The 24,777-nt window shown below is 42.6% G+C and overlaps 1 protein-coding gene and 1 non-coding gene across 4 annotated transcripts in view; one reads left to right on the forward strand and one right to left on the reverse strand.

The window, feature by feature from the left end:
* The window catches only part of EOGT (EGF domain specific O-linked N-acetylglucosamine transferase), a 34,050-nt gene extending 12,035 nt beyond the window's left edge, over window positions 1-22,015 (reverse strand). The window contains exons 1-10 of one of the 3 annotated variants that reach the window (XM_067755150.1): window positions 21,536-21,651; window positions 19,843-19,898; window positions 17,738-17,961; window positions 16,240-16,340; window positions 15,526-15,634; window positions 13,388-13,482; window positions 12,925-13,029; window positions 8,846-8,952; window positions 5,889-5,992; window positions 308-400 (exon numbers count right to left, since the gene is read on the reverse strand). In XM_067755150.1, the coding sequence (XP_067611251.1) occupies window positions 308-400; window positions 5,889-5,992; window positions 8,846-8,952; window positions 12,925-13,029; window positions 13,388-13,482; window positions 15,526-15,634; window positions 16,240-16,340; window positions 17,738-17,947 (924 nt within the window). In that variant the 5' untranslated portion in view covers window positions 17,948-17,961; window positions 19,843-19,898; window positions 21,536-21,651. Of the gene's footprint in view, window positions 1-307; window positions 401-5,888; window positions 5,993-8,845; window positions 8,953-12,924; window positions 13,030-13,387; window positions 13,483-15,525; window positions 15,635-16,239; window positions 16,341-17,737; window positions 17,962-19,842; window positions 19,899-21,535 lie in introns of all 3 variants that reach the window. The other 2 variants (XR_010947120.1, XM_067755149.1) reach the window with 2 other exon arrangements.
* Window positions 19,008-19,080, forward strand: TRNAG-GCC (transfer RNA glycine (anticodon GCC)). Its single transcript has one exon. It is a non-coding gene; the product is annotated as a tRNA-Gly (tRNA).
* Window positions 22,016-24,777: the final 2,762 nt, after the last annotated feature.

Genomic DNA, 24,777 nt, shown 5'->3' on the forward strand with positions numbered 1-24,777 from the left:
GCACCCTTCACACCAAAACAGCACAAATAATTACAGAAAATAATTTAATTAATCTCTGTTTTGCATCAAAATATTTTGCATAGCCAATTGTTTCACTCAAGTGAAATTCATATTCCTGAAAAAGCTATGAACAAAAGGTTTTAAAAGCTACATGGTTAATAACCATGATGATTCTAGTTATTACAAAAGAAACTGAGTTAGAAATCAATGGTAATAGCTCGTAGAAACTCAGATTAAATATTTATTTGATGAGTGGGTCATCTGTAATGACAGTTATTTACAGGCATTTCAGTAAAGTTTCCAGTACCCTTTTGGAATCATAAGTTTTCAAATGTATAACATCATAATCAGTAAATGCTTTCCATGTATCGGAGAACAGGTCACCATATCCGTAGGAGCTCTGAAAATGGAAACAAAATAAGTTAGGGAATTTGGCTAAACTTGGCTTTTCAAAAATGTGAGAAAATAGCTGAATTAGCTTCTTAGTATTAAGAACCAGCAATCCGAAATAAGCTCATAAAACCCATAGAAAAAAAATGGATTTTCATCTTGGGCCTGAGCAAGTCCCTAATCTGATGTAATATCATCAGAAATAATCACCACAATTATAATCTTAGCTTTCCATCCTAGCCCTTTTTATTCTCATGTCCTTAAAATTGCAGTCATTGTGGGGGGTTTTCCCCCGTGAATTTTCTATCCAAATCACAGACACACACAACACATATGTACACCACCTTTTGTACACACTGTGATATGCTCAGGGAGCAAAACCCATCAGAGCAGACAGAATGCACTTTTGGAAAGAAATCTGAGAGCAAGAAAATGCCTTGAAAGTTTTAACATTAAAAACATAATGGGGGCTTCCCTGGTGGCGCAGTGGTTGAGAATCTGCCTGCCAATGCAGGGGACACGGGTTCGAGCCCTGGTCTGGGAAGATCCCACATGCTGCGGAGCAACTAGGCCCGTGAGCCACAACTACTGAGCCTGCGCGTCCGGAGCCTGTGCTCCGCAACAAGAGAGGCCACGATACTGAGAGGCGCGCGCACCGTGATGAAGAGTGGCCCCCGCTTGCCGCAACTAGAGAAAGCCCTCGCACAGAAACGAAGACCCAACACAGGCAGAAATAAATAAATGAATTAATTAATAGAAAAAAAACAAAAAAAACTGATTAGACCCTTTGTAAGTTTATTAAAAAAGAAACATAATGAATGTAACTCTAGGAAATGATGTCCCTATTGATTAATGAATAACATAATTCCCCATTGACATTAATGAGTAGTAATAATAATAATATACTTTTAAAATTTATTTATTTATTGGCTGCGTTGGGTTTTCGTTGCTGCACATGGGCTTTCTCTAGTTGCGGCGAGCAGGGGCTACTCTTCGTTGTGGTGCACGGGCTTCTCATTGCGGTGGCTTCTCTTGTTGCCGATCACGGGCTCTAGGCACACGGGCTTCAGTAGTTGTGGCACATGGGCTCAGTAGTTGTGGCTCACGGGCTCTAGAGCGTAGGCTCAGTAGTTGTGGCACAGAGGCTTTGTAGTTCCACGGCATGTGGGATCTTCCCAGACCAGGGCTCGAACCCATGTCCCCTGAATTGGCAGGCGGATTCTTAACCACTGTGCCACCAGGGAAGTCCCAATAATAATAACATTAATAGTATCCTGCATACTTCCTACATCTCAGGCACTATTCTAAGAACTTGACGTTATTAACACATTAAACCACCCCACTAACTTAATGAGCGAGGGAATACCATTGTCCCCATTTTACAGATGAGGAAACTGAGACAAAGTTTAAGTAATTTGCCTCAACTGTAGAACTGCTGCGTTTACAGGGCTGGGATTAAATCCAGTCTCTTTGGTTCCAGACTCCATTCTTGTAACCCCTATATGGCACTTGCCTTTCGATGAGAACCAGTTTTTTCTGGCACATTTACCAAATGCATTTCATTTTTGAAAAGTAGAAATTAATTACGTGCTCCATCAGCTGAAGGACGGAGGTCCATTTATTTCGAAATGGTAGAACTTAGATGGAAAAATTCCGCCGAAAGAAGAAAGAAATACGTATTGTAGGGTTACATTCAAGGTCTACAGTTGGTTATACATGGCGTTCATTATGTCCATGTCTTTTTATCTTTACAGCATTCTTTTTTTTCAGATTTTGAAAATTTTATGTTGCACATATTAGAGTTATTTCAAAGTTACTGAGAACTGTTAGATGTGGTGATAAAAAATAAAAATTCTTTCCTTCAATGTTTCTCCAGTGCTGTTCTAATAAAGGCCCTTCTCAACACCATCAAAAATTGAATATCCCAGTTTTGGTTCAATAATAAATAAAAGACAATTAAAAGAAGTGATTCTAGACAGTTTCCTGAGAAAAAAATACTTGGGATAAAATAAGATACCTTTGAAAGGAAAATTTAATAATAAAATAAAGTAATCCTGACTGGTCCCTTTTCAGAGAAATCATGTAGTATTCAGTAATAACCACCTCTAGAAGCTTCTTCTCTAGAAGTCCCTGAAATTCAAATTATCTGCCACAGGCGAAGGAGGGGTTTTCCAGTCTTATGATGAAGAATATCTGGATATTCTTAAAGATGACATAAAATTTCCTGTTGTGTATATCTCAAACTTGAACAACCTATGACTTAGAAATTCCAGTTATAGGAATCTGCCCTGCAGAAATGCTAGGATGACTATGTAAAAACATATGTATATGAAAAGGATGTTCAGGACAGCATTTCCGTAAAGAGCAAAGAACTGGAAACAAATTAAATGTGATCAGGGTGGGGACAGAGGTAAATACACACATTAAGGCTTCCACCAGACATCCATGACGTCCAGCAAGTGGAAGAGCATGCAACCACTAAAGAAATGATAATCCTGCATGTGCTGACTTGGAAAGATGCCCGCCGTATAATATTAAGTTAGCAACATAAGAGAACACATTTTATTTTCTATAAGGATATAAACATATCCTTATACAAATTTTACATAATATATATATCCTTATATAAATCCTTACCTAAATGTTGTAAAAGGATATATTTACACTTATTAAAATAAAGTCTCCCAAGGGACTCTCACACACGTTAACCGCAGTTACCTTCAAGGGAAATGGAATTGGAGAAGACAACGGAGAATTTTTTTTTAACTTAACATACTTCTGTGTTGTTTGAACTCATTATAACCTGGTCTTACTTGCATAATTTAAAAATGGCAATAATAAAGCTATACTACTGTTTCTTGTGTGCAACCCTGCTGTGCCCAGAAATGCGTCTGCAGGAGTGTCCCTCATTGCATATGGCTCGAGGGTGGAGGCCCTGCCCAATCCCGCCGAGGAAGCCACGTGCCTGAAGGGCAGCCAGACTGCTCAGCTTTCTGTGGACGAGAGGAGGAGGCCTCAGAGGCTTCCTTGTGGGACAGTTCGTAAAATGTCACTAGGGTCTGACCTGCGGCCACTGCCACCTCCCTGTTCTTCCCCTGGGCGCACAGCTCGTCCGAGGCCTTCAGGACTGGCTCTACGGCAACACCGTCCACCGCAGGAGGTTTGAAGCTCCGTCAGCCTCGGGGAGGCAGGGTTGCTTCCTTCAGTGCCTCACCAGCCAAAGAGAACCGGTCGGCGGCCACACAACACCTCACCACCATCCCCATCCAACCTACAGGATTCTGTGGGCCTCAGTTCTGGAACAAACTGGCCCTCGCCTGTCCTGAGACCCTGACTGAGCAACTAGCAAAGGCCTCTCTGACCAAGAAAACAGGTTTAAAATGGACGCACAGAGAGGGGCAGAGGAGGGAGGTCACACCAGGCAGGCCAACCTGCTCGGCTAAAAGCATCCTGCATGTCCAGGGCAGTCGAGGTCAGGCTGCACTAACATCACACACTCAGTAAACTGAGCAACCAGGGAGCCCCGTGGTGGCCATGCGGTCTCTTCACTCCACCCCAGCAGGCACCAAGAAGGGGGAGTCTGTAGAAGCTGGCTCGGTTTAACTCAATCCACTAGAGGAAGCCACAGAAAAGCATGCAACAAGATACAAGGAAGCTTCTGGAAAACTTTCCATCAACTTAACAAGTTCTGCAGGGAAGGACAGGGAGGCGATAAAGCACTGTGGTTGCAGGGCACAGGTCTGGGGGCAGACTGCCTGGACGGGCACCCTTGTCTCAACCCCTGGCTGACTGTGTCATCCTAGAGACACGGCCTGCCACTCAGCGCCTCAGCTTCTTCATCTGTAAAATAAAGGAACAAAAACCCTAGTCCACGGAGGGTTGTGCGCCTTAAATGAGAGCTGCCCACAGCTGGTAACATGGCCTGGAAGCCACAATCTTACGCAAAAGGAGGAAAGGAAAGGAACTCCTGATCCCTTTGCTCCCTGAAACGTTGCCAAGCAATGGAACTGAGGTGGCAGCAAAACTGGAACACAAGAGGGAAACGCAAATCCGTACAAAGAAGGAGACTAAAAGGGAGCGTTAGCATGCCAGGAATATCAGAACCCGTTCCCATCAATCAGACATGAAGTCAAACTACTACCCGCCTAGGGAGCCATGGTCATGAAAACCTCTCCACACAGCTCCGCTACCAGCCTCCTATCAGCAAAACAAGCATTAGCAAAATCAGTTGCCCTTCTGTACAAGAACTTGACGTTCAGTTAATGCTCTAGCTCTGCTCTCTGGAAACAAGACAGTATGTCTCCCCTATGCTCTAGGTAGCACTGTTTATAATTCTAAAAGACACCCGATGGTTCCACTGCATGTGGACTGGGAAAGAGTACAAGGACTCCTGTAACTGGTTGTGTCTCTCAGGATCCTGGGGGCTTGGCCAACGCAGTTGTTCCAGAAGATATTGGCCCCCATGGGATCTATACCTGCCCCAGGTGGATCCCGTCTCCTTGCATCTGAACTGTGCTATGTGGGCTGCTAGGACTCCCCGGAAGCAACGCCTGATGCTGCCCTGCCAGCAAGCCATGGTTCCCATGCACTAGCCTTCCAAACAGACTCAGGACAAGAAGGGGGCCTATAAGCGCCCTGGGTGTTGGAATGTCTGGCTGACCCTGAGATGAGTTCTCCGTGGGTGTTCTCACTGCCCAGGTTAGGCAGCCTTTTTCGTGTACACTATACACCACGTGTTCTCCTGCCCACTGTCGCTGTCATGGTTCACATTCAGAGCCCATGTGCTGTGGACCAGGCATTGTGACTGTTCGCACACGGTATGCTTCATCCTCAAAATGACACTGTAATAATCCCATTTCACAGGTGAGAGCACTGGGGCAACTCCCCGAGGTTACCTGGGACGGTGGAGGGGCCAGCTATGGGGAAAAGCAGGGGAAAGGCAGGCAAAGAAAGAGAGGAAGGAAGAAAAGACTGCACTAAAAACAAATAAGCCCACAGCAGGTGGGATTCAACATGTGTATTTATGTGCAGATACACATGGCACAACCTGGCATAAAGCAAGAACGAACAAGGAAGCTGCAATGAAGCAAAACGGATGGTAATTACAAGAGGCCAAACTGTAAACAGAGGCAAGCTCTCCTCTCACGGGTCATGTGGGGAGTCACGGAGGTTAAGTGAATGACAGTCTTTTATGCTCATCTCAGAGGAAACTTGAGCTCCACCTGCCCAAAGGGGAAAGAAATCTTCTACAACCTCATTCTAAAATTCCAGGAATAAAGGTATATGCATACACCTGAATCTGCCCATATATTATACTTCCACGTAAATTCAGCCACACAGAGGCGTTCACACACAACTGCACACGCATGGATGGATGTCTGTACATGAGTATATGTAAATGTGTGTGTCTTAGAAAATTCCACTACACAGGATCAGAGTCACGCAGGTATTAAGCAAGGCAAAGACAGCGCTGAAGCAGGGAGCCTGTTTTTACTTACTGTGTCCCACATCACAACGTGCACATCTGTGCTGAAGGAATTATTAATGTGCTGAGTAATATAAAGATTGATGAAATCACAGAAGTGGTGATACATGTTAACACCTAGGATTGGAAAAAAGAAATCCATGTTAATTAACCCCAAAGAACAAATGGTTACACAATTCTACCCCATCTACTTATAGTATGATAGACTTGTAGCTGAAACCGGTGGGGGGGAAATTAAGACTTTTTCCAAACCTAAAATGATCAGTACACAGGTAGTTCTCAGCTGAAATATTGACTGTGTTCAAAAATTCACGTTCAAATTGGAAATTAGGAATAAAGTTTCCCATATACACTAAGAAACAAACGATCATTACGTTCCCAGAAAAAATAACAGAAGCCTATTTAACTCAATATGGGGAAGAACTATAGAACCGTGAAGACTAATCACTATGTTTATGATCATTTATTGTTTTTAAATCAATTGACACCTGGTCATCATGGAAGTATTGACAATGATGGCACTATTAGCATTTTGGTATTTTTCATTCCTGTCTCTTTTTCTCCTATTTAATCACTACTTATATTGCTTCTTGGGAAAACATTAACCAACTATCATTGAAAAGAGCTGAATGTCTCATGTCCTAATTAAAAGAGCATAAACTCTGGAGTCAGAAGAACTGAGTCGAATTATGAGCAAGTACTCAGGCAAGTTTGTAAATTCCAAAGCTTGAGCTTTCCTACCAGAAATAGGAAATCAATATACTTAGGTGCCAGCTTTTAGGTAACGTACCTAAAGTACCCAGCCCAGCGCCTGGCACAAAGTGAAAACTTAGTGAAGACCAGCTGGATCCTGCTGGGTCAGAGGAAAGGGGAGGGCAGTGATGCTATTTTTAAGTTCCTAAGTCCAGCATTCATAAGAAACTGAACATTTTCTCAATCTCTCTCTCTCTCTCTTTCTCAGTCTCTCTCTCTCTCTCTCTCTGTCTTCTGCCCTCTCTCTCTCCCCTTTCTCTTTCTCTCTCCACTTAGGTATGGAGGACCCAGTATTCAACCTGGAAATGTACAAATCTAAATGGGATAAAATTCCAAGAACTAACATTTAAAATATGCACTTTAAGGAAGGGAAAATGTTGATTAAAAGAAAAAGTGACTCTCAAAAGCAAAAGTCATGAAATATTCTGACTTCATTCCTAGAGCGAATAATAACGTTGTGTGCCAGAAAATAAGAGTAAAAAGGACTCCATTTATGAAAGTCAGGCCATTATGCTACACACCTTTAACGTATAAAGTGCTGGACGTCAATTATATCTCAACAAAGACAAGAAAAAGGAAAATAACACTCCATTCTTTGTAGACTGGTATCTTAGATGAATGTTTAGAGGGACTTTTCTCTTTCACCCAGAAAAATCTCGCCAAAGAGCATATTTTCAAATAAATAAGAAAAAGAAAGTTCTACGGCAACCCATCCCCTTTTCCCAGGTTAGCACACAGCACACGTTAGCTGTCCCATGAATCGTTCAGCAAGTTTATAACATTTATTGAGGGATGCTGAATGCACAAGATAGCACTTGGTACCAGGAGGATTTATAAAAGAGGGAGAAAACACAGGCTCTGTCCTCAAGAAATGGGCCCCAAATGAGTCTTGTTCTGCGGAATACTCATTCTCTCAAGGTAAGAGTTAATATGAAAAGGAACGCTGCATGACAGCATAAGGTAGAAGAAAAAGGCAGAGTTATGAATATAGGAAAGAAATGACACATGTCTACCCTGGCCTATTGTTCCTACTTTACATCCTTTATTGCATAAGTAGCTACATAAATTTAACTGTTCGCACATGTTCAACCCGCTTTCAGGCAGATCAGTGTTTTCTTTGCCCCATTTGAATCTGCATATTTTAAACATGAGTCAGGACCTTGAACACAGCAGTTTTACCTGCTCTCATTTCCGAAGCCTAAACTTGTCTGATTTCTGAACCTCATAGCTTGTAATATATCACTTAGGACTTCAGAAGGCAGAGCACATTCAAAATATGATCAATAAATTAGAGGAATTCTGAAATATTTGTGACAGGCGGCTCTCTATATTTCACCTTGAGCCCAGCCTCTCGTGAATTTGGATGTGCTGTGGCATAGAAACCTCCATCTCTTGTAATGAGAGAGATAACGGAGTACGATTTGTGTTGCTCCCCTCGAGGGCAATGAGTTCACAAAGCATAAGCTGTGCTTGCATGTGGAGAATTAGAAGCTATAACCTTAAGGAGGAAAATAATTTTAACTTTCTGTTTCAAGAATATATGGCAGGGCTTCCCTGGAGGTGCAGTGGTTGAGAGTCTGCCTGCCAATGCAGGGGACACGGGTTCGTGCCCCGGTCCGGGAAGATCCCACATGCCGCGGAGCGGTTGGGCCCGTGAGCCATGGTCGCTGAGCCTGCGCATCTGGAGCCTGTGCTCCGCAACGGGAGAGGCCACAACAGTGAGAGGCCCGCGTACCGCAAAAAAAAAAAAAAAGAATATATGGCAGAGCTAACTTCCAAAAGAATTCTAAGTTAACTTTAGTCATGGAGATGGTACCAGAAAGTTTGCCAGAAGAGGTCATGGGCCTTCCTTTCCCACCTGCACTATATACATGGCTTTTAATTTTTAAAGAGTTCTACTGAAGCACCAGCTAAATCAAGTGATTAAAGAAACCACATGAGGTAAATGTTACAAAAGGGGTACCCAGTCTTTCTCCTCTCATCTTTTGATTTTGATTGAGTCATTCGATATCAATGTGAAAGTTTCTTCTAGCATGCCAAAAATATAAAACAGTGGGAAGTTCAAATTAGTTCACTTCTTCACAAGAAGAAAGCAAAAAGCTAATCTATTGTTTAATGTCACATTGCTTGCCCCCGAATTATAGGAATATATATATCAAAAAAAGGAACAAAACCACATTAACCAATAAATAAATAACAGACAAATTAACTTCTCACCTGCATCTAATTTCATGAAGTAGGTTGGTTTCTCAATAACAATGTCACACTTAGCATCTTCTACTGGTCTGAAGTTGAGCTGAGTATAGCTTTGTAGCTCAGCAAACCTGGAATTAAGAATCAAGAGATACTTTCAAAGGGATCCTCCTGGACTTCCTACTGAAACCTTGTAAGTAAGGACCTTTTCATTAAGCAGATTTTATTTCTAGAAAACACTCTTATAAAGACATGTGGAACTTCTCAAACTTACTAACATTTATGCAACTTGATATCAATCTTAATGTTGAGACTAAAAGCAAAAACGATTTTAAATTTCAGCCTAATGTGCAAGACCAACTGGGAACTTTGCTGACAAAGAAAAAATTTACACAGAGTTGACGAAAAAACTCTACCAGTAAAGTGGGAAGATTTTAAAAGGTTTCTTGCAGTCTGATGAGGCTCAGAAGTAACACTGACCCAGAGAACCTTCTTGGATTCTGAGAAACATGGCATTCCTAGAATTACCAAGTGCCTAGAAAAAACAGCAGACAGCTATGCTTCCCAGAGGAAAGGAAAGTCTGTTTCTCGGAAAACAACTTTGGAAGCCACTTGGTACAATTTTCTTTCATACAAAAGAAGACAATCACAAGTTAAACTAAAGATTGCTGTAACTCTTCATCTTTGAGACCATGTCTGAGGTAAGACAAATATCAAATAGAGCCTTTTAAAACACACATAATGCTGAAATATTTATTGTAGTGGCTTCAAAATCAGGTCCACAAATTCTGTGATACTTCTTCCTTCAGGAGGTAGAGATGAATATCCTCCCCTGGAGGGTGAGTTGGACTTAGTGATTCACTTCTTTTTTTTTTTTTAATTTATTTATTTTTGGCTGCACTGGGTCTTTGTTGCTGCTGCTCACGGGCTTTCTCTAGTTGTGGTGAGTGGGGGCTACTCTCTGTTGCGGTGCACAGGCTTCTCATTGTGGTGGCTTCTCTTGTTGCAGAGCACAGGCTCTAGACGCGCGGGCTTCAGTAGTCGTGGCTTGTGGGCTCAGTAGTTGTGGCTCGCGAACTCTACAGCGCAGGCTCAGTAGTTGCGGTGCATGGGCTTAGTTGCTCGGCGGCATGTGGCATCTTCCCAGACCAGGGCTTGAACCCATGTCCCCTGTATTGGCAGGCGGATTCTTAACCACTGCGCCATCAGGGCAGCCCTAGTGATTCACTTCTAATGAGCAGAATATGGCAGAAGTGATGGTGGTCACTTCCTAGATTAGGATATACAAAGATCGAGGCCTCCATCTTGGGACATGCTTGTGCTCTCTCTCTCTCTCTCTTTTTCCCTCTCGCTCTCTCTCTTTCTCAGACAACATGCTCTTGGGGAAGTTGGCTGCCATGCTGTCAGTAGCCCTACGGAGAGGCGCATATGGTAAAGAAATGACACCTCTGGCCAACAGCCAGACAAGAAAACCCACAGATGACATGCAAGCTTAGGAAGCAGATTCTGCAGGCCCAGCTGAGCCTAGAGAGGGCCACAGCCCTGGTCAACAGCTTGACTGCAGCCTCCTCGGAGACCCTGGCCAGAGCCACCCAGCTAAGCTGCCTCCAAATCCTGGCTATCAGAAACTTCATGAGATAATAAATGTTTATCGTTTTAAGCTGCTAAATGTCTGAGTAATTTATTACACAGCAATAACTAATACAAATACACCCTAGGGAACTATCATGATATCAAAAGGTAGCGGGAAGCAAATATCAAACGTTTATTTTGGATCTCAGATATCAAAGTGTGCTAGGAATCAAAATGCCCACGAGAAAACAGGAACTCCTACTGCAAAAGTCTGTTAAGTAAGATCCTGCTTTGCAGAGAGTAAAATGATAGACTGTTATCCTGAATGGTTTACTTAGCATGAATGTTTTTGTTTTGTTTTGTTTTTTGCGGTACGCAGGCCTCTCACTGTTGTGGCCTCTCCGTTGCGGAGCACAGGCTCCGGACGCACAGGCTCAGCAGCCATGGCTCACGGGCCCAGCCGCTCCGCGGCATGTGGGATCTTCCTGGACCGGGGCACGAACCCGTGTCCCCTGCATCGGCAGGTGGACTCCCAACCACTGCGCCACCAGGGAAGTCCTAGCATGAATGTTTGACCTCAAAAATGAACTCTCTTTGACATAAATCATAGCAATATTTTTTTTGATCTGTTTCCTAAAGCAAAGGAAATAAAAGCAAAAATAAACAAATAGGACCTAAGTAAACTTTTTTTTTTTTTGGCCACTCCAAGTGGTGCGGCATGTGGGAACTTAGTTCCCTGACCAGGAATCAAACCTGTGTCCCCTGCAGTGGAAGCATGGAGTCTTAACAACTGGACTACCAGGGAAGTTCCAGGACCTAAGTAAACTTAAAAGTAGTTGTAAGCAAAGGAAACAGTTGACGAAATGAAAAGACAACCTACAGAATGGGAGACTATATTTGCAAATTATATGACAGATAAGAGGTTAATATCCAAAATATGTAAAGAGCTCATACAATTCAACATCAAAAAAACAAACAACTCCATTAAAAGATGGGCAAAAGAACTGAGTAGACATTTTTCCAAAGAAGACATGCAGAGAGCCAACAGGCACATGAAAAGATGCTCAACATCGCTAATCATTAGGGAAATGCAAATCAAAACCACACCTGTCAGAATAGCTATCACCAAAAAAACACAAATAACAAATGTTGGCAAGGATGTGGAGCAAAGGGAACCCTCATACACCGTTGTCGGGAAAGTAAACTGGTGCAGCAGTTACCAATGGGGAGAGGGAATTGCGGAGGGGCAAGACAGGGGTAGGGGATTAAGAGGTTCAAACAATTAGGTATAAAATAAACAAGCTACAAGGATATATTGTACAACAGAGGGAATACAGCCTAAGAGGTTCAAACAATTAGGTATAAAATAAATAAGCTACAAGGATATATTGTACAACAGAGGGAATACAGCCAATATTTTATAGTACCTATGAATGGAGTATAACCTTTAAAAACTGCGAATCCCTATGTTACATACCTGAAACTTATATAATATTGTACATCAACAATATCTCAATAAAAAGAAAAAAATGAACATTATATGAGCGTCCTGTGTGACTGTAAAGGGGAGCATGACAATTTCTAGGATGACAGAACAGTTCTGTAGCATGATTGTAATAGTGGTTACATGTACCTAAGCATATGATATAAATTTTATAGAGCTATACATCCCCCTAAAAAATAAAGAATGCATGTAACCACTGATGAAACCCAAATGTGTTTAGTTAATAATATTGTACCAATGTCAATTTCCTGGTTTGCATCATTGTGCTATGGTTATGTAAGATGTTATCATTAGAGGAAGCTGGGGTAAGGGTACAATGGAAACTCCTTGTACTATTTTTAAATTTCTTGTGCCATCTTTAAACTATTTTTAAATGTCTACAAATCTCAAGTTATCTTAAAATAAAAAGCTTTTAAAGTACCCTAACTCTTTAATATCTAAAGATGGTAAATTTCTTGACAGAACTAGTTTAGTATTCAAAATGTTTTAAATCAAAATGTGTTCTCCAATCTTTACATAAAGTTCAAAAAGCTTCTCAAAGGTGCTTAAAGTCAGGGTAGTGTTTACCTTTGGAAAGGAGGATGGAGGTTGTGTCTGGAAGGGAGTCTGGGTGGATGATGGTCTATTTTTGACCCAGGTAAGAGTTACTCAAGTGGGTTCACTTTTTCATAATCCAAACTGTATATTTCTCTATATGCTTGGTATGTACTTCAATAAATGTATATTTTTTAAAAATGTTCCCCAAAACACATGCAGAAATTATGAGTTAAAAAAATTCAGTTTTGAACTTTTTTCTTTCATTAGCAAATAGTAAGTACTACATCATACTTCCGAATATTTTATAAATATATATTTAATTCGGATACAACTGATGATTCACTCTGTAGCCACCACTCCCCAGAAGCTCAGGCCAAATTATCTACAAATAGAGTAACATTTTCCATGTGAGAATCCCTACCAAAATCTGCAAGTACCAATAATAAAGACAAATATTTCAGAAACATATTTTCCAAAAAAAAAATCTTACCAAGACTGCAAAGGGCTTTTGCGCTGGCCTTGAGACATCAACATACGAATGTCAAGTTTACAGTGTCCTCCAATTTCCCCGCTCTGGAAAAAATCTTCCTTAAATCTGGTGTACAACAAAAAATTAAGTTGAGCTTGGAAAATTTTTTCATGACTCTGACACGTGGGTTGTAACTAAAGTGGTTTGCCAATTTCCAAAATCAGTTTTTCATTAGAAGTTAACTCTTTATAATAGAATATTTCAAACATACAAAAAAGTAGCAAAACGGTATAAGGAATCTAATGTACCCATCACCCAGTTTCATAATGATCAACTCATTATGACCAATGTGGGTCATTCATCCCCTCCCCCATTCCCCAACCTCATCACCATATTATTAGGAAGCAAATCCAAGGCTTGCAAATCCTGAAACTGCAAATATTTCAGGATTTCCCTTAGATCTTAACATCTCCCACTGAAGTACCTGTCGTGGTTTCTCTTGATGTTTCTTAAATCAAGGTAGAGATTGGTCGCTCTGCAGTACTGAAGGTAACGGGAACACACTAGACTTGAGTCATTCTGAAATAAGGTTGAGAAATAAGAAAAAAATAACTGCGATTATTAACAATTCCAGGACAGACCGGACTTGTCTGACATCATGCTGACAGCATGTTGCCTTCAGGTTCCAACCACACAATGTGATGAAAAGTGCTTCCCGATGACCACTTCTGTTTTCCCCGGCAGACACTGGCCAAGCATACTTTTACCAATTTGCACACTTTTAGGTTACTACGACGCACCCTTAAATGTTCTATCACCTTCAAACTTTAGAGAGTCAGCAGCTGTATTTGTGGTTCATTTCACCCTCCTGGAAAAAAAATAATGCACTCAGAACCCTCACTAACCCCACAGCTATGTCAAAAAGCATCTTCCAAAGACCAGCCAAAGGAAACAAGGAAGAATGCACCCGTCAGAGTCATTAAAATGCAAGGCAGGAAGGGCAGTTTGCCAATTTGAATCAGAGGTACTTTCTGCAAACCTTAAAACCTGTGAGAGTCTCTGTCTCCACGGCAGCGTGAGAGCCATGTTTTCTAACTCACTGAGGTAAAGGAGTTTTTGTTTGTTTTTACAATTTTATTTATTTTTATTTTGGGCTGCATTGGGTCTTCGTTCCTGCGCAGGCTTTCTCTCGTTGTGGTGAGCAGGGGCTACTCTTCGTTGCAGTGCGCAGGCTTCTCATTGCGGTGGCCTCTTCCATTAAGGAGCGCGGGCTCTAGGTGCACAGACTTCAGTAGTTGTGGCTCGCGGGCTCTACAGCGCAGGTTCAGTAGTTGTGGTGCACGGGCTTAGTTGCTCCGTGGCAATGTGGGATCTTCCCGGACCAGGGTTTGAACCCGTGTCCCCTGCATTGGCAGGCGGATTCTTAACCACTGTGCCACCAGGGAAGTCCCTGAATGGTGTTTTGGAATCTGGAGTTGCTAAGGAGTCATACCCATAGCACAAAACCTAACAAGGCAGATCTTGGTGAGGAAAGCATTCTGCAAACCGCCTTGGAAGAGGTGTGTGAGGTGGAGGTGGGGCCCTTCCCTGCCCTTTCCACATGAACAGCTAAACTCCAAACAAAGTGTAAAACGTCATCTGTTAAAGACACCCCTCAGCAGTGCAGGTTAATGCCTTGCCTCCATCTTCCGGTTCAGCCACTTTGCTAGAATCGCTTGAAGTTCTTTCACGTGACACCCTCCAAAAGCACTATACAGCATCTATTCAGTTTTGAAAGCAGTTGGAAGCCATGTCCTCCTTTCAAACATATCAGATAGTCATAGTTTGAGGCAATTAAAATATTTCTGGGTTTAGAATTATTCCCCCCAACATATACTAAAGAAGATAGGTTGATAAATTACATCTTTATAAATGCCCTTGCAAGTAGTTTGGGACACGTGATACACCCTCACCATGCTGTGTTTGTTAGCACTTTGCAGCTTGCAAAACGCTTTTCTGTATGTTTGCTGGCTTGATTCTCACAAACACTATAGCAGATAGGCAGGGCAGGTATTACCGATGCCACTGGACCAGAGAGGGAGGGATTCCTTTCATAGTGCCATCTATCTTGTCTTTATATTATGATCTAACCACTATGAGTGTAGGGGATTAAGAGATACAAATTATTACGTATAAAATAAGCTATAAGGATATCTTGTACAACACAGGGAATATAGCCAATATTTTATAATAACTAAAAATGGAATATAACTTTTAAAAGTGTGACTGTGTGGGCTTCCCTGGTGGCACAGTGGTTGAGAGTCCACCTGCTGATGCAGGGGACACGGGTTCGTGCCCAGGTCCGGGAAGATCCCATGTGCCGCGGAGCGGCTGGGCCCGTGAGCCATGGCCGCTAGCCTGCGCGTCCGGAGCCTGTGCTCTGCAACGGGAGAGGCCACAACAGTGAGAGGCCCGCATACAGCAAAAAAAAAAAAAAAAAGTGTGAATGTGCATCACTATATTGTATATCTGTAACTTATATAATATTGTACATCAACTATGCTTCAATAAATAAATGAATAAATAAATACTACGGGTGTTTCTGAATAAACACACTCGTTTATGAAGGGGTTAAACACCCACCATTCCCTTCGGCTGGCAGAGCACGTGGAGTTCCTCCAGCCGCTCTCCGGAATACCCAAAGTCAGCTTGCTTCCAGAATATTTCCTGGGCTGATTCAAGAGTGTCCGTCCTGTTAGAAAACAAAAAATTCTGTGATATTCATCTTTTTACTTTTTCTGGACCTTAAATTTTCTTTCTAAGTGTTAAATTGCTAGAAGTCAGTCATTATTTTTTTTAAGTAAACTATCATAATTTAAAAATCTATCCCTCACCACATGATGTAAGCAAAATAAGTTATTTATAGACTTACTCCCTTATAATAAAAATACAAAACGGAAAGGTATGAAGTTAGGATCATCTGGAACTGAAGACAATGAACTGTTAATTACTGTATTTTCTTTACCCCGTAAACCTTGCGTGTGTTGGAAATACTGATTATACTTAACTCTCTTCTCCAGAACCAAGAGAAACCATCCATTTATCTTCTTAGCATATGCTGGGGGAAATTATTTTCTGTGATCCATACTGTTTTCTCTCTCTGGCAGAGGAAATGAGAGCTATTCCTGTCCCAGTGGGAGACAGTCAAGTTGAACTCATGACTGTGTAAGCAAATTAATATCTAAAGGAATTGCTATCTAATACCAAAAGAGTCTAGCTGGGGATTGGAGCCTCAGCATACACTGCAGAGAAAGTAGACAAAGTACAGGGGAAGAGGTATTCCATCCAGAAACTTACCATCCCATATCCACGTAGGTGCAAACAGGGTAACTAAACCTGAACTCTGGTCTGCAGGATTTCTCATAACCCCAGCAGTACTTTAAATTTTCTAAGTGTTTCTGGAACATAAGAGGTATATGTTTAGACTTGTCTACCTTCTTCTGACATTTAGAGAGGACTCAGATTTTTTTCCATGAGGAAAACAAATTTTTATAGAACTTTCACCTTCATGTTTTATAATACTTATTCATGTAATAGAAATAAGTAAATTCTAAAAAAAGCAGTCTCAAGTTTCTTAACAACAATTATCCTTAATCACCAACCCCTCCCCCACCAGGCCTGTCCTCCCACCAAAAATCCGGGTTTTAGCTAGACTACCACAGATCATTTGAATTGCCGTTTTTTTAACTTAATTAATTTTTAAATGAAATATAGTTGATTTACAATGTTGTGTTAATTACTGCCATACAGCAAAGTGATTCAATTATACATATATATATATATATACACACCCACATCCTTTTTTTTATTTATTCTTTTCCATCATGATTTACCATAGGATACTGAATATAGTTCTCTGCTCTACAGTAAGACCTTATGTATCCATTCTATATATAAAAGCTTACATCTGCTGACCCCAACCTCCCACTCCATCCCTCCCCTAACCTCCTCCCCTGAATTGGAGTTTCTTGAAGTAGCTTAATGAAATCAGTGAGGAAACTGATCCTAAAATCAGTCCCTAGAGAGTCACAAAAATTGGAATTTCTATCACCAGAAGAATCACAACTAAACCGAAGGGACCAGCAGCTTTACTCATCAATCGAGATCAGCAGAGATCCCGGAAGATGTCACAGCTCTGCAGCCCTTGCGGGATACAGCAGCTGCTGCCGGCCAGGAAGCTTAGGATGCTGTTCTGCGAGGCCCCAGGAGCAGTCCTGATCTGATTCCCAGCCCTGCCTCTCCGCATGCTTCCTGTGCCAACACCATGGGAAAGGAAATGGCTCACAATGCCCTGCTTTGATCTCTGAGGCCTCTGAGATGTCTGAATGGGCTCCAATCTGAAACCTTTCCAACAACTAAAACAGAAGGAAGGCTGCAGTAATAGTCTTCATTACTTGGAGACAGAGGTGGAGGTGTTATTACCAAAATGAAGTGCTGAGAGATCCTCTGAAGTGCAGATTAAGGAGAGGTGTGAAAAATTCTCCAGTTACTTTTAACTAGATATTCTTTTCTGCATCAAATCTAATTCACTTCATTTACAGAGTATACAAATAGTACAGGCTGCCTATTTATTTCACTAGTGATTTAGATTTAAAATCTCACCTTTGTGAGTGGGACATAATTCTTAGCAAAGTTGAGTCACTAAGAAGCATTAGATGAAATACAGACACTGACTGACCCACAGTTACAACCAAGAGACTGAAGTCTACTTTCAGGTTCAAGTTACAATGAGGAACTAGTGAACCAGCCTAAATTGCTTCCTTTTAAAAATATACAAGGAGAGAATAGTATTTACCTTATAAGGACAATGCGAGTCTTTCTTACAGACCATGGCAATATGCCTATTATTGTGCAAAAAGAAGGGAATATGCTCTTCTGGCAGGCGGAGGCTGGCATAGTTGAACAGAGGAGCACCCAGAATGCCATCAGCCTGGGGAGGAACCTCGTCTTGGCCACTCAGGGGAACTTCATGAAGCAATGCTCCAAAGACAAGCAGCATGAACATAGCAACCTCCAAACCTAAAGGTCAAATTGACAACATCCTCATTAAGACATATCCTTTCAAAGCCAAAGGCTCAAGGGCTAAGCACAATCACAGTGAACTTCGCTATTTCACTGAATAATGTTCCTTTACTCTACAAATATTGATTGTGCACTTGTTATTTGCCAGGCACTGTGTTGGGAGCTGGGTATACAGAGGTGAACAAAGCAGGAAGGACCCCTGCTCTCACGGAGCTTACAAGCTAGTGGAGTAGACATAAACAATCAAATAAATAACTTCAGATGATGACAAAGGCTGTGAATCAAATAAACCGAGGGCTGGCAAACTTTTTCTGGAAAGGGCCAGGTAGTAAATATTTTTGGCTTTGCAGGCCAGGCAGTGTTTGAGACAACTCCTCAACAGGGCCTTTATCAGGAAAGCAGCCATAGCTATGCTAGAGGAAAGGGGGGCTGTGCTCCAATAAAACTTTATTTGCAAAGATGGGAGGAGGACCTTGACAGGACCCTGTCTGAGTAAGTAAGGTAACGTGATACACAACACAGTACGCTGGTTAAGCATATAGACTTTGAAGCTAGTCCACTGAGGTTTGAGTGTGGCTGCAGCCTAAGCTGTTTGACCTTGAGCAAGTTATTTAATCTTTCTGTGCCTCAGCATTTCCATCTGTAAAATGGAAATCAGAATAACCCTTCCCCATAGGGCTGTTGTGAGTTAAATATTGGTAACGTGTCTAGATGTACCTGGCACGTTAAATGCTATGTTAAGTGTTTATTAAATAAATGTTTAAAGCTACATGGGATGGGGTGGGGGTTGCTAAGTAACGTTTGAGCTGAGACCTGCCAGATGAGAAGCAGTGAAAACATGCCAGGAAGAGAGAAGAAAGGAAGTACAATGGTTCCAAGCAAGTGTGTACCTGCTGAATAAAAACTAACAATCACTGCAGTATGTGAGAATATGCTACTTTTCTAAGTACCAGGATGCAGCAAGGAACGTACAGTTGAAAACTAAACTCCTCAGCCCTCGTGGAGCTTACATTCTAGGGGGTATAATAGCATCTATGGGGACTTCCCTGGTGGTCCAGTGGCTAAGACTCTGTGCTGCCAATGCAGGGGGCCCAGGTTCGATCCCTGGTCACGGAACTAGATCTCACATGCCGCGACTAAGACCCAGCACAGCCAAATAAATAAATAAACAAATATTAAAAAAAAAAATAACATCTACGTTATTAACAACTAAGACTAAAACTAAGAAAACTCCAGGAGTGAGTTTTCTTAGTCTGCCTCAGGGCTGTGCCCTTAAACTCTCCCTGCCCGGCCTTAGTATTGTGAAAAGAGATGATGGTCACGGACCTTACTGCATTTCTAACTCACCCTAGAAGGATTAAATCTCTTAGACTAGATTTCACTTATATTTCACAGATAATAATCGTGCCATTTTGGGTTCACTTTAGTGGTTTCTTTGCTCTATTTTTTTTTAAGTGGTCTTCCCACCAGATGATAGAGCCCTGGTACACATGAGCAGCTCCCCAGTAGGGTCTGCTGTCACTGGAGCACACTGGAAAACCCAGCGTTCAAAATCAGTCTTCACTGACTATGGGCGATGAAGATGGAGCCTTTAGTAATAGACTGCTATGTTCAATCAGGCCTCAAGTCCCAAGGCCAAGTAATCATAACTAAACAGTTGGGACACGAAGAAGAAATCCCTTTCCCCTCTGGAGTGGGAAATACAGTGGCTCTTTTAGGCAACCCTAAAAGGAGTATATTGTTATTTGTTATAAAGCTCACCTGAATTAATATTTTTAGTTGGGACTTCTATCCAGTCGTGAGTTGATAGCAATTTCACAAAATTTAAAAATACATATTAATAGCAACAGTGACTCTAATTATAATGAAAATATTTACCTCTTTAATCCTGAGAACCACCAAGAAGCTGTTGTGATGTTTCAGATATCTAAAATCTGTCAGAAATGAAACATATTACCTTAAAAGGATGTTAAAATAGACTTTCACATCCAGATGATATTTTGAATTAAAGGAAATATTAAGAGAGAAGATAATTTAACAAGATATACCTGTAAGCAGAGGGACTGGCATGTAGTGAGACACGCCTTAAGCAGAAGGCCTGGCTCAGGTGCCCTTTCCTGGCCTTAACAAATACATACTGCTAAAAGGAAGGTTGCAGGTCATAACCCTCAAGACAGCAACTTAACAGAACAGATTCTAACAGCGAGCAGGAAGGAGATGACCCACTTTCTACAGGCACCAACTGGTACAGGCCAACAGGACACTCAGCAGATAAACCATTCCTCGGAGAAAACAATCTGCCTGGTTCTCACCAAAGTAATCCGACTCACCGAATCAAACTGCTCCCTAGGCTCTACTACAAATCTGAGCTTTCAGATTCAACAGGCAGAATGGCCAATCCTTTGCTCGTCCCTCCAGGAAATAGGTCACTGCTATGACCAAGTCTTGACCTTTGGTTATCCAAATCCATTGTCCTGGACTGAGCTCTAGCCATAACTAAATCCACTGATCCATGAAGGAGTAACGCTTAGGTCAAGGGAAAAATCTAAAGACTCAGATCAGAAACCTGGCTTTTGCGGAGAGCATGCACCCGCTTGCATGAACTAGGAGTGGCTGCTAGTGCTTGAAAGCACAACCTCGGGGCCTGGCAGAGCCCTTCTGGTGTTGAGTCCTCTTGCAAGAGCCCCTGAGGGATGGGAGGGCGCACTTCCCCAGCAGATAGAAGCTTTAGCAGCTGAGCTACTTTTTCCTTCAGCACAAAACAGCTGTTTCCACAGGCCTAAGAAGGGGAAAGGAAAAAGGGAGAAGCCTGAAAGATGATGAGACATGAAAGCCCGAGGCTGATAAGGAACACAACGGGTGAGAGGGGGTGATGTTCTGTGACAGAGCTTGCAAAAGTTTAAAGAAGGCAGTGGACGGGTGAAAAGTTAAACGCATCTGAGACCCACAAGGACTCCTAAAACTGCTCGCCCCGACAAATGCTAGAAGTTTTCCACGGCAGGAAGTTAGAAAGGGCCTGTCTGAGATGCCCAGGTGAGGTCCACCAGCTGTCTGCTAGAACGTCAGTGAAACCAGGGCGGGGGTGGTCAGCGGCAAGCGCCCTTCGGCGGCCTCGATGCTGCGCTGGGGTTTGGGGCGCAGAGATCCCCAGGGACCGCCCAACACCCAACACCGCACTCCCCACCCCCGGTCCCTGGCGCGCCTGGGAGGGGCCTGGAGAGCGGCTCCGCCCCGGCCTGGGAAACCCGGTCAAGGGGGCGCCGGCCGGGGAGCCGGCATTCTTCCCCGCGTCCGGAGGGCCCCCGGGGTCCCGTGCGCCGCTGCAGGCGCCATGAAGAGACCGAGCGCTCGGAGTCGGGAGGGTCAGGATCGCCTTCCCCACGTCCGCCTCTTCGGCCCGCGGGCAATGGGAAGGCGCAGGCGGACCCGTGGAGAGGCGCCAGCCCTCCGGGAAGCCACGCCGGGAGCGGGCAGAAGCGCCCACCGCGCGCCCGGCCCCAAGAGCCGCTCAGCCTGCCGCGGCACACAAGGGGACGGGTGAAGGCTCCGCGAACCCCGGAGCGAGTCCCACCTGGAGTCGGGCGAACCGGGGCTGCGGAGAAGGCAGCGGCGGCGGCGGCTGCTCCGGAGGAGGGAGTCGTCATAACCGGCGACTGCAGCTCACCGGAAACCTCGGGCGCCGGAGCCGGGCCAGGGGGCGCCCGGGAGCCGCCGGGACACCTAGGCCGGCCTGCGCGGGGAGGCGGACCCCCGCCGCGCCGGGGGCCGCCGGGGCAGAAGCCGGGCCACGCGGGCCGGGCGGGGGCTGGGAGCGCGGGTCCCGATGGCAGGTCCGCGGGGACCGGGCTCGAGGGGTACCGTCTGCGGTTCCCTGCGTTCTCCCGCCAGGGCCAGAGAGCCAGGCTGGACTGTCCTCCTTGGGAGGAAGGGATAAGGCCCTTAAAGGACCCTGGGACGGGTTGGGTAGAAAGCCTGACTCTCCTTCCCTTCTTCCTTCTCATTGCGTTGCACTGAGGCGGAGTTATACTGTTTTCTTAATTAGAGCCGAAGTTGCCGCTCCCACTTTCATACGTGGGGCCTGCCCGTAGTTGGCAGCACTTTCTGGTGGCCAACCGGAGGATGGGAGGATTCTTTGGAGTCCTTGAATATTATGTAGTAATACTCTTGCCTCTCTTCGTAACTATCCGAAAACTCACCAAGGTCAAATGCCGCTTTGTGGAGTTGTATTTTTATCGTTTTATTATTTTATAATTATTTAAATTGCAATTGCTTAATTATTTTATCATGATTATTTGAACGCCCATCTCCCATACTTCTACTCTTGGCGCCCTCGGTTCTCATAGTATGCTGCGTAGTACAGAGCACAGTTAAGGTGAGCATTATTGATTCAACTTTAACTGATCAAAGTTGGTATCATCAAAATAAACTTACGCTCAGACACATAAAATCACCCGCATTAAGTACTATGATCATAAGAAAATACAACAGTTTGTTACCAAAGGCTTACATAATCTTCAAATAATTTTTTCAGATACCGTTATGAGAACAAGTTCCATTAGTAACTTGCTAAATGAGTAACATTATCTGGATGTTTTCTTTCAAATAACAGCAATGCAAAAACACACGGTACTTGATATGTGCCAAGGATTATTCTAAAGCACTGTACAGTATTAACTCGTTTACTCTTCATGTAAAAGACTCTGCCTCTAAAGGAAGTACTGTTCTATTATTTCGTACTTTGCCACCCCTTACCAATAAGCAGAGCAACTTTAAAAAGTGCTTTCTCAGCTTACTTGCCACCAATCTATTTTGTCACATACAGGAAATATAGCTTTCCTCTTAGTTGGTTCAAAATGAATAAACAAGCTGGTCTGCCCATGAGTGATATGTGATAAAGATATAGAGAAAAATACATAGATTTTTTTAAAGAACGCATGAGAACAATATATGAGAAAGGCTTCTAAAAATATGTTAGTCTCATTGCAAGAGCAGACAAACCAATCCAACTGTTGGGAGGTGCACATGGTGCTATTTTAAATGGCTAAATATTAAGTTGTGGTCATTCTGGCTCAGGGGAGACAAAATGTGATGGGGCTTTAAGAACATGAGGTTGTGTTCTATCGCACTGTAACAGCCATTCTTAACATAGAATTTCCCTCCCAAAATATTAATGTTAAAATTTAGTTTTAAACAATAAACTCAAACGTCTATTAACAGGAGACTGATGAATAAACTATGGTATATTCACACAATGTAGAGCTATGCAGGCGTAAAAGAGGATTGAGAAATATCACTATACACTGCAGGATATATTATTGAGTGGAAAAAGCACAGAAGAAGAAGAATGTGCAATATGCTATCATTTATTGAGGAAAGGGAATATATATGTATATATTTATGTATATAAATTGTTATTCACAAATAGAATAACAGCATTAAAATGATTACCTATGGGGGAAGGAGGGAGTATAGGTAAAGGGGACAAAGAAGATAAGTTCTCTGAACATACATTATATACTTGTGACTTTAGAATCATGTAAATATGTTACATTATAAACTAAAACTAGGGACTTCCCTGATGGCGCAGCGGTTAAGAATCCGCCTGCCATCGCAGAGGACACGAGTTTGAGCCCTGCTCCGGGAAGATCCCACATGCCGCAGAGCAACTAAGCCCGTGCTCCACAAATACTGAGCCCTGCGCTCTAGAGCCCGGGAGCTTAGAGCCCGTGCTCCGCAACAAGAGAAGCCACCGCAATGAGAAGCCCCCGCACCGCAACGAAATGTAGCCCCCACCAGCCGCAACTAGAGAAAGCCCACGCGCAGCAACGAAGACCCAACGCAGCCAAAAATGAATAAATTAAAAAAAAAAAAAAACCCAAATCTGCCCTTCATCATCCGTTGAAAAGATTTAGAAACAACCAACCATGTAGCAAGAAGCACCCCTTGTGCCCAGACTGTGATCTCGTTACACACTTTCCCATTTAAGGAACATGGGCTCCATAGAAAAATGGATTAATTTGGGGTATACATAGAAAAATGATCTTAGATATGGGGCAGGAAATGTACTAGAAGAACCTGAAAGGTTTTACAGGAGGAAGCAATCAAAGGCTATGAGGGTCATACAAAAAGCACTCAGAAACCAGTTTGAGGTGGTTCCCTCTGGCCAAAGATAGAATAATTTAAAGCATCAACAGGGTAACTGTAATGGATTGAAGCACAAATATATTTAAATATTAAATTCAAAAAGATCCAACTAATCGATCAAATACACAAGCCAAAAACCTTGCTGTTCATTTTGGATGATAGAAAGGAACCAACTTTAATTGTGAGAACTGGTAAATAAAGGAAAAGAATGAAGCAGATTTATCCTGTCTTTCCTATATGAATTATGATGCAAGTAACCAAATAGTTGATGAGGTAAAGTTACTTTTTACAGAAACATTTCAGACTTAAATATAATAATCAAGTCCTATGTCTGAAATTTGCTTCAAAATAGTCAGTATGGGTTGAGAGGAACACACGTGAAGTATAAATGAGACAAAATGGGCCATAAATTGAATGCTGTTAAAAAGTAAACGTTAGTATATGGCTTTCATTATCTGCTCTTTTATATAACTTTGAAATTTTGAATAATCATAATTTTTACATTGCACTACAAGTTTGCTAAATGGGTTGTAAGTTTGCCACTGACATATTGGCATTTTGGATAGCTCACAGTGTCAGCAAAATGCTGAAGTATCAGCAGAATATAGCTTATTGGTTCTCTGATATATCCAACTTCTTAAACCATAAATCAAAGGTATTAAAATTTTA

Source organism: Pseudorca crassidens, chromosome 10, assembly GCF_039906515.1.
Source record: "Pseudorca crassidens isolate mPseCra1 chromosome 10, mPseCra1.hap1, whole genome shotgun sequence".
Classification (NCBI taxonomy): domain Eukaryota; kingdom Metazoa; phylum Chordata; class Mammalia; order Artiodactyla; family Delphinidae; genus Pseudorca; species Pseudorca crassidens.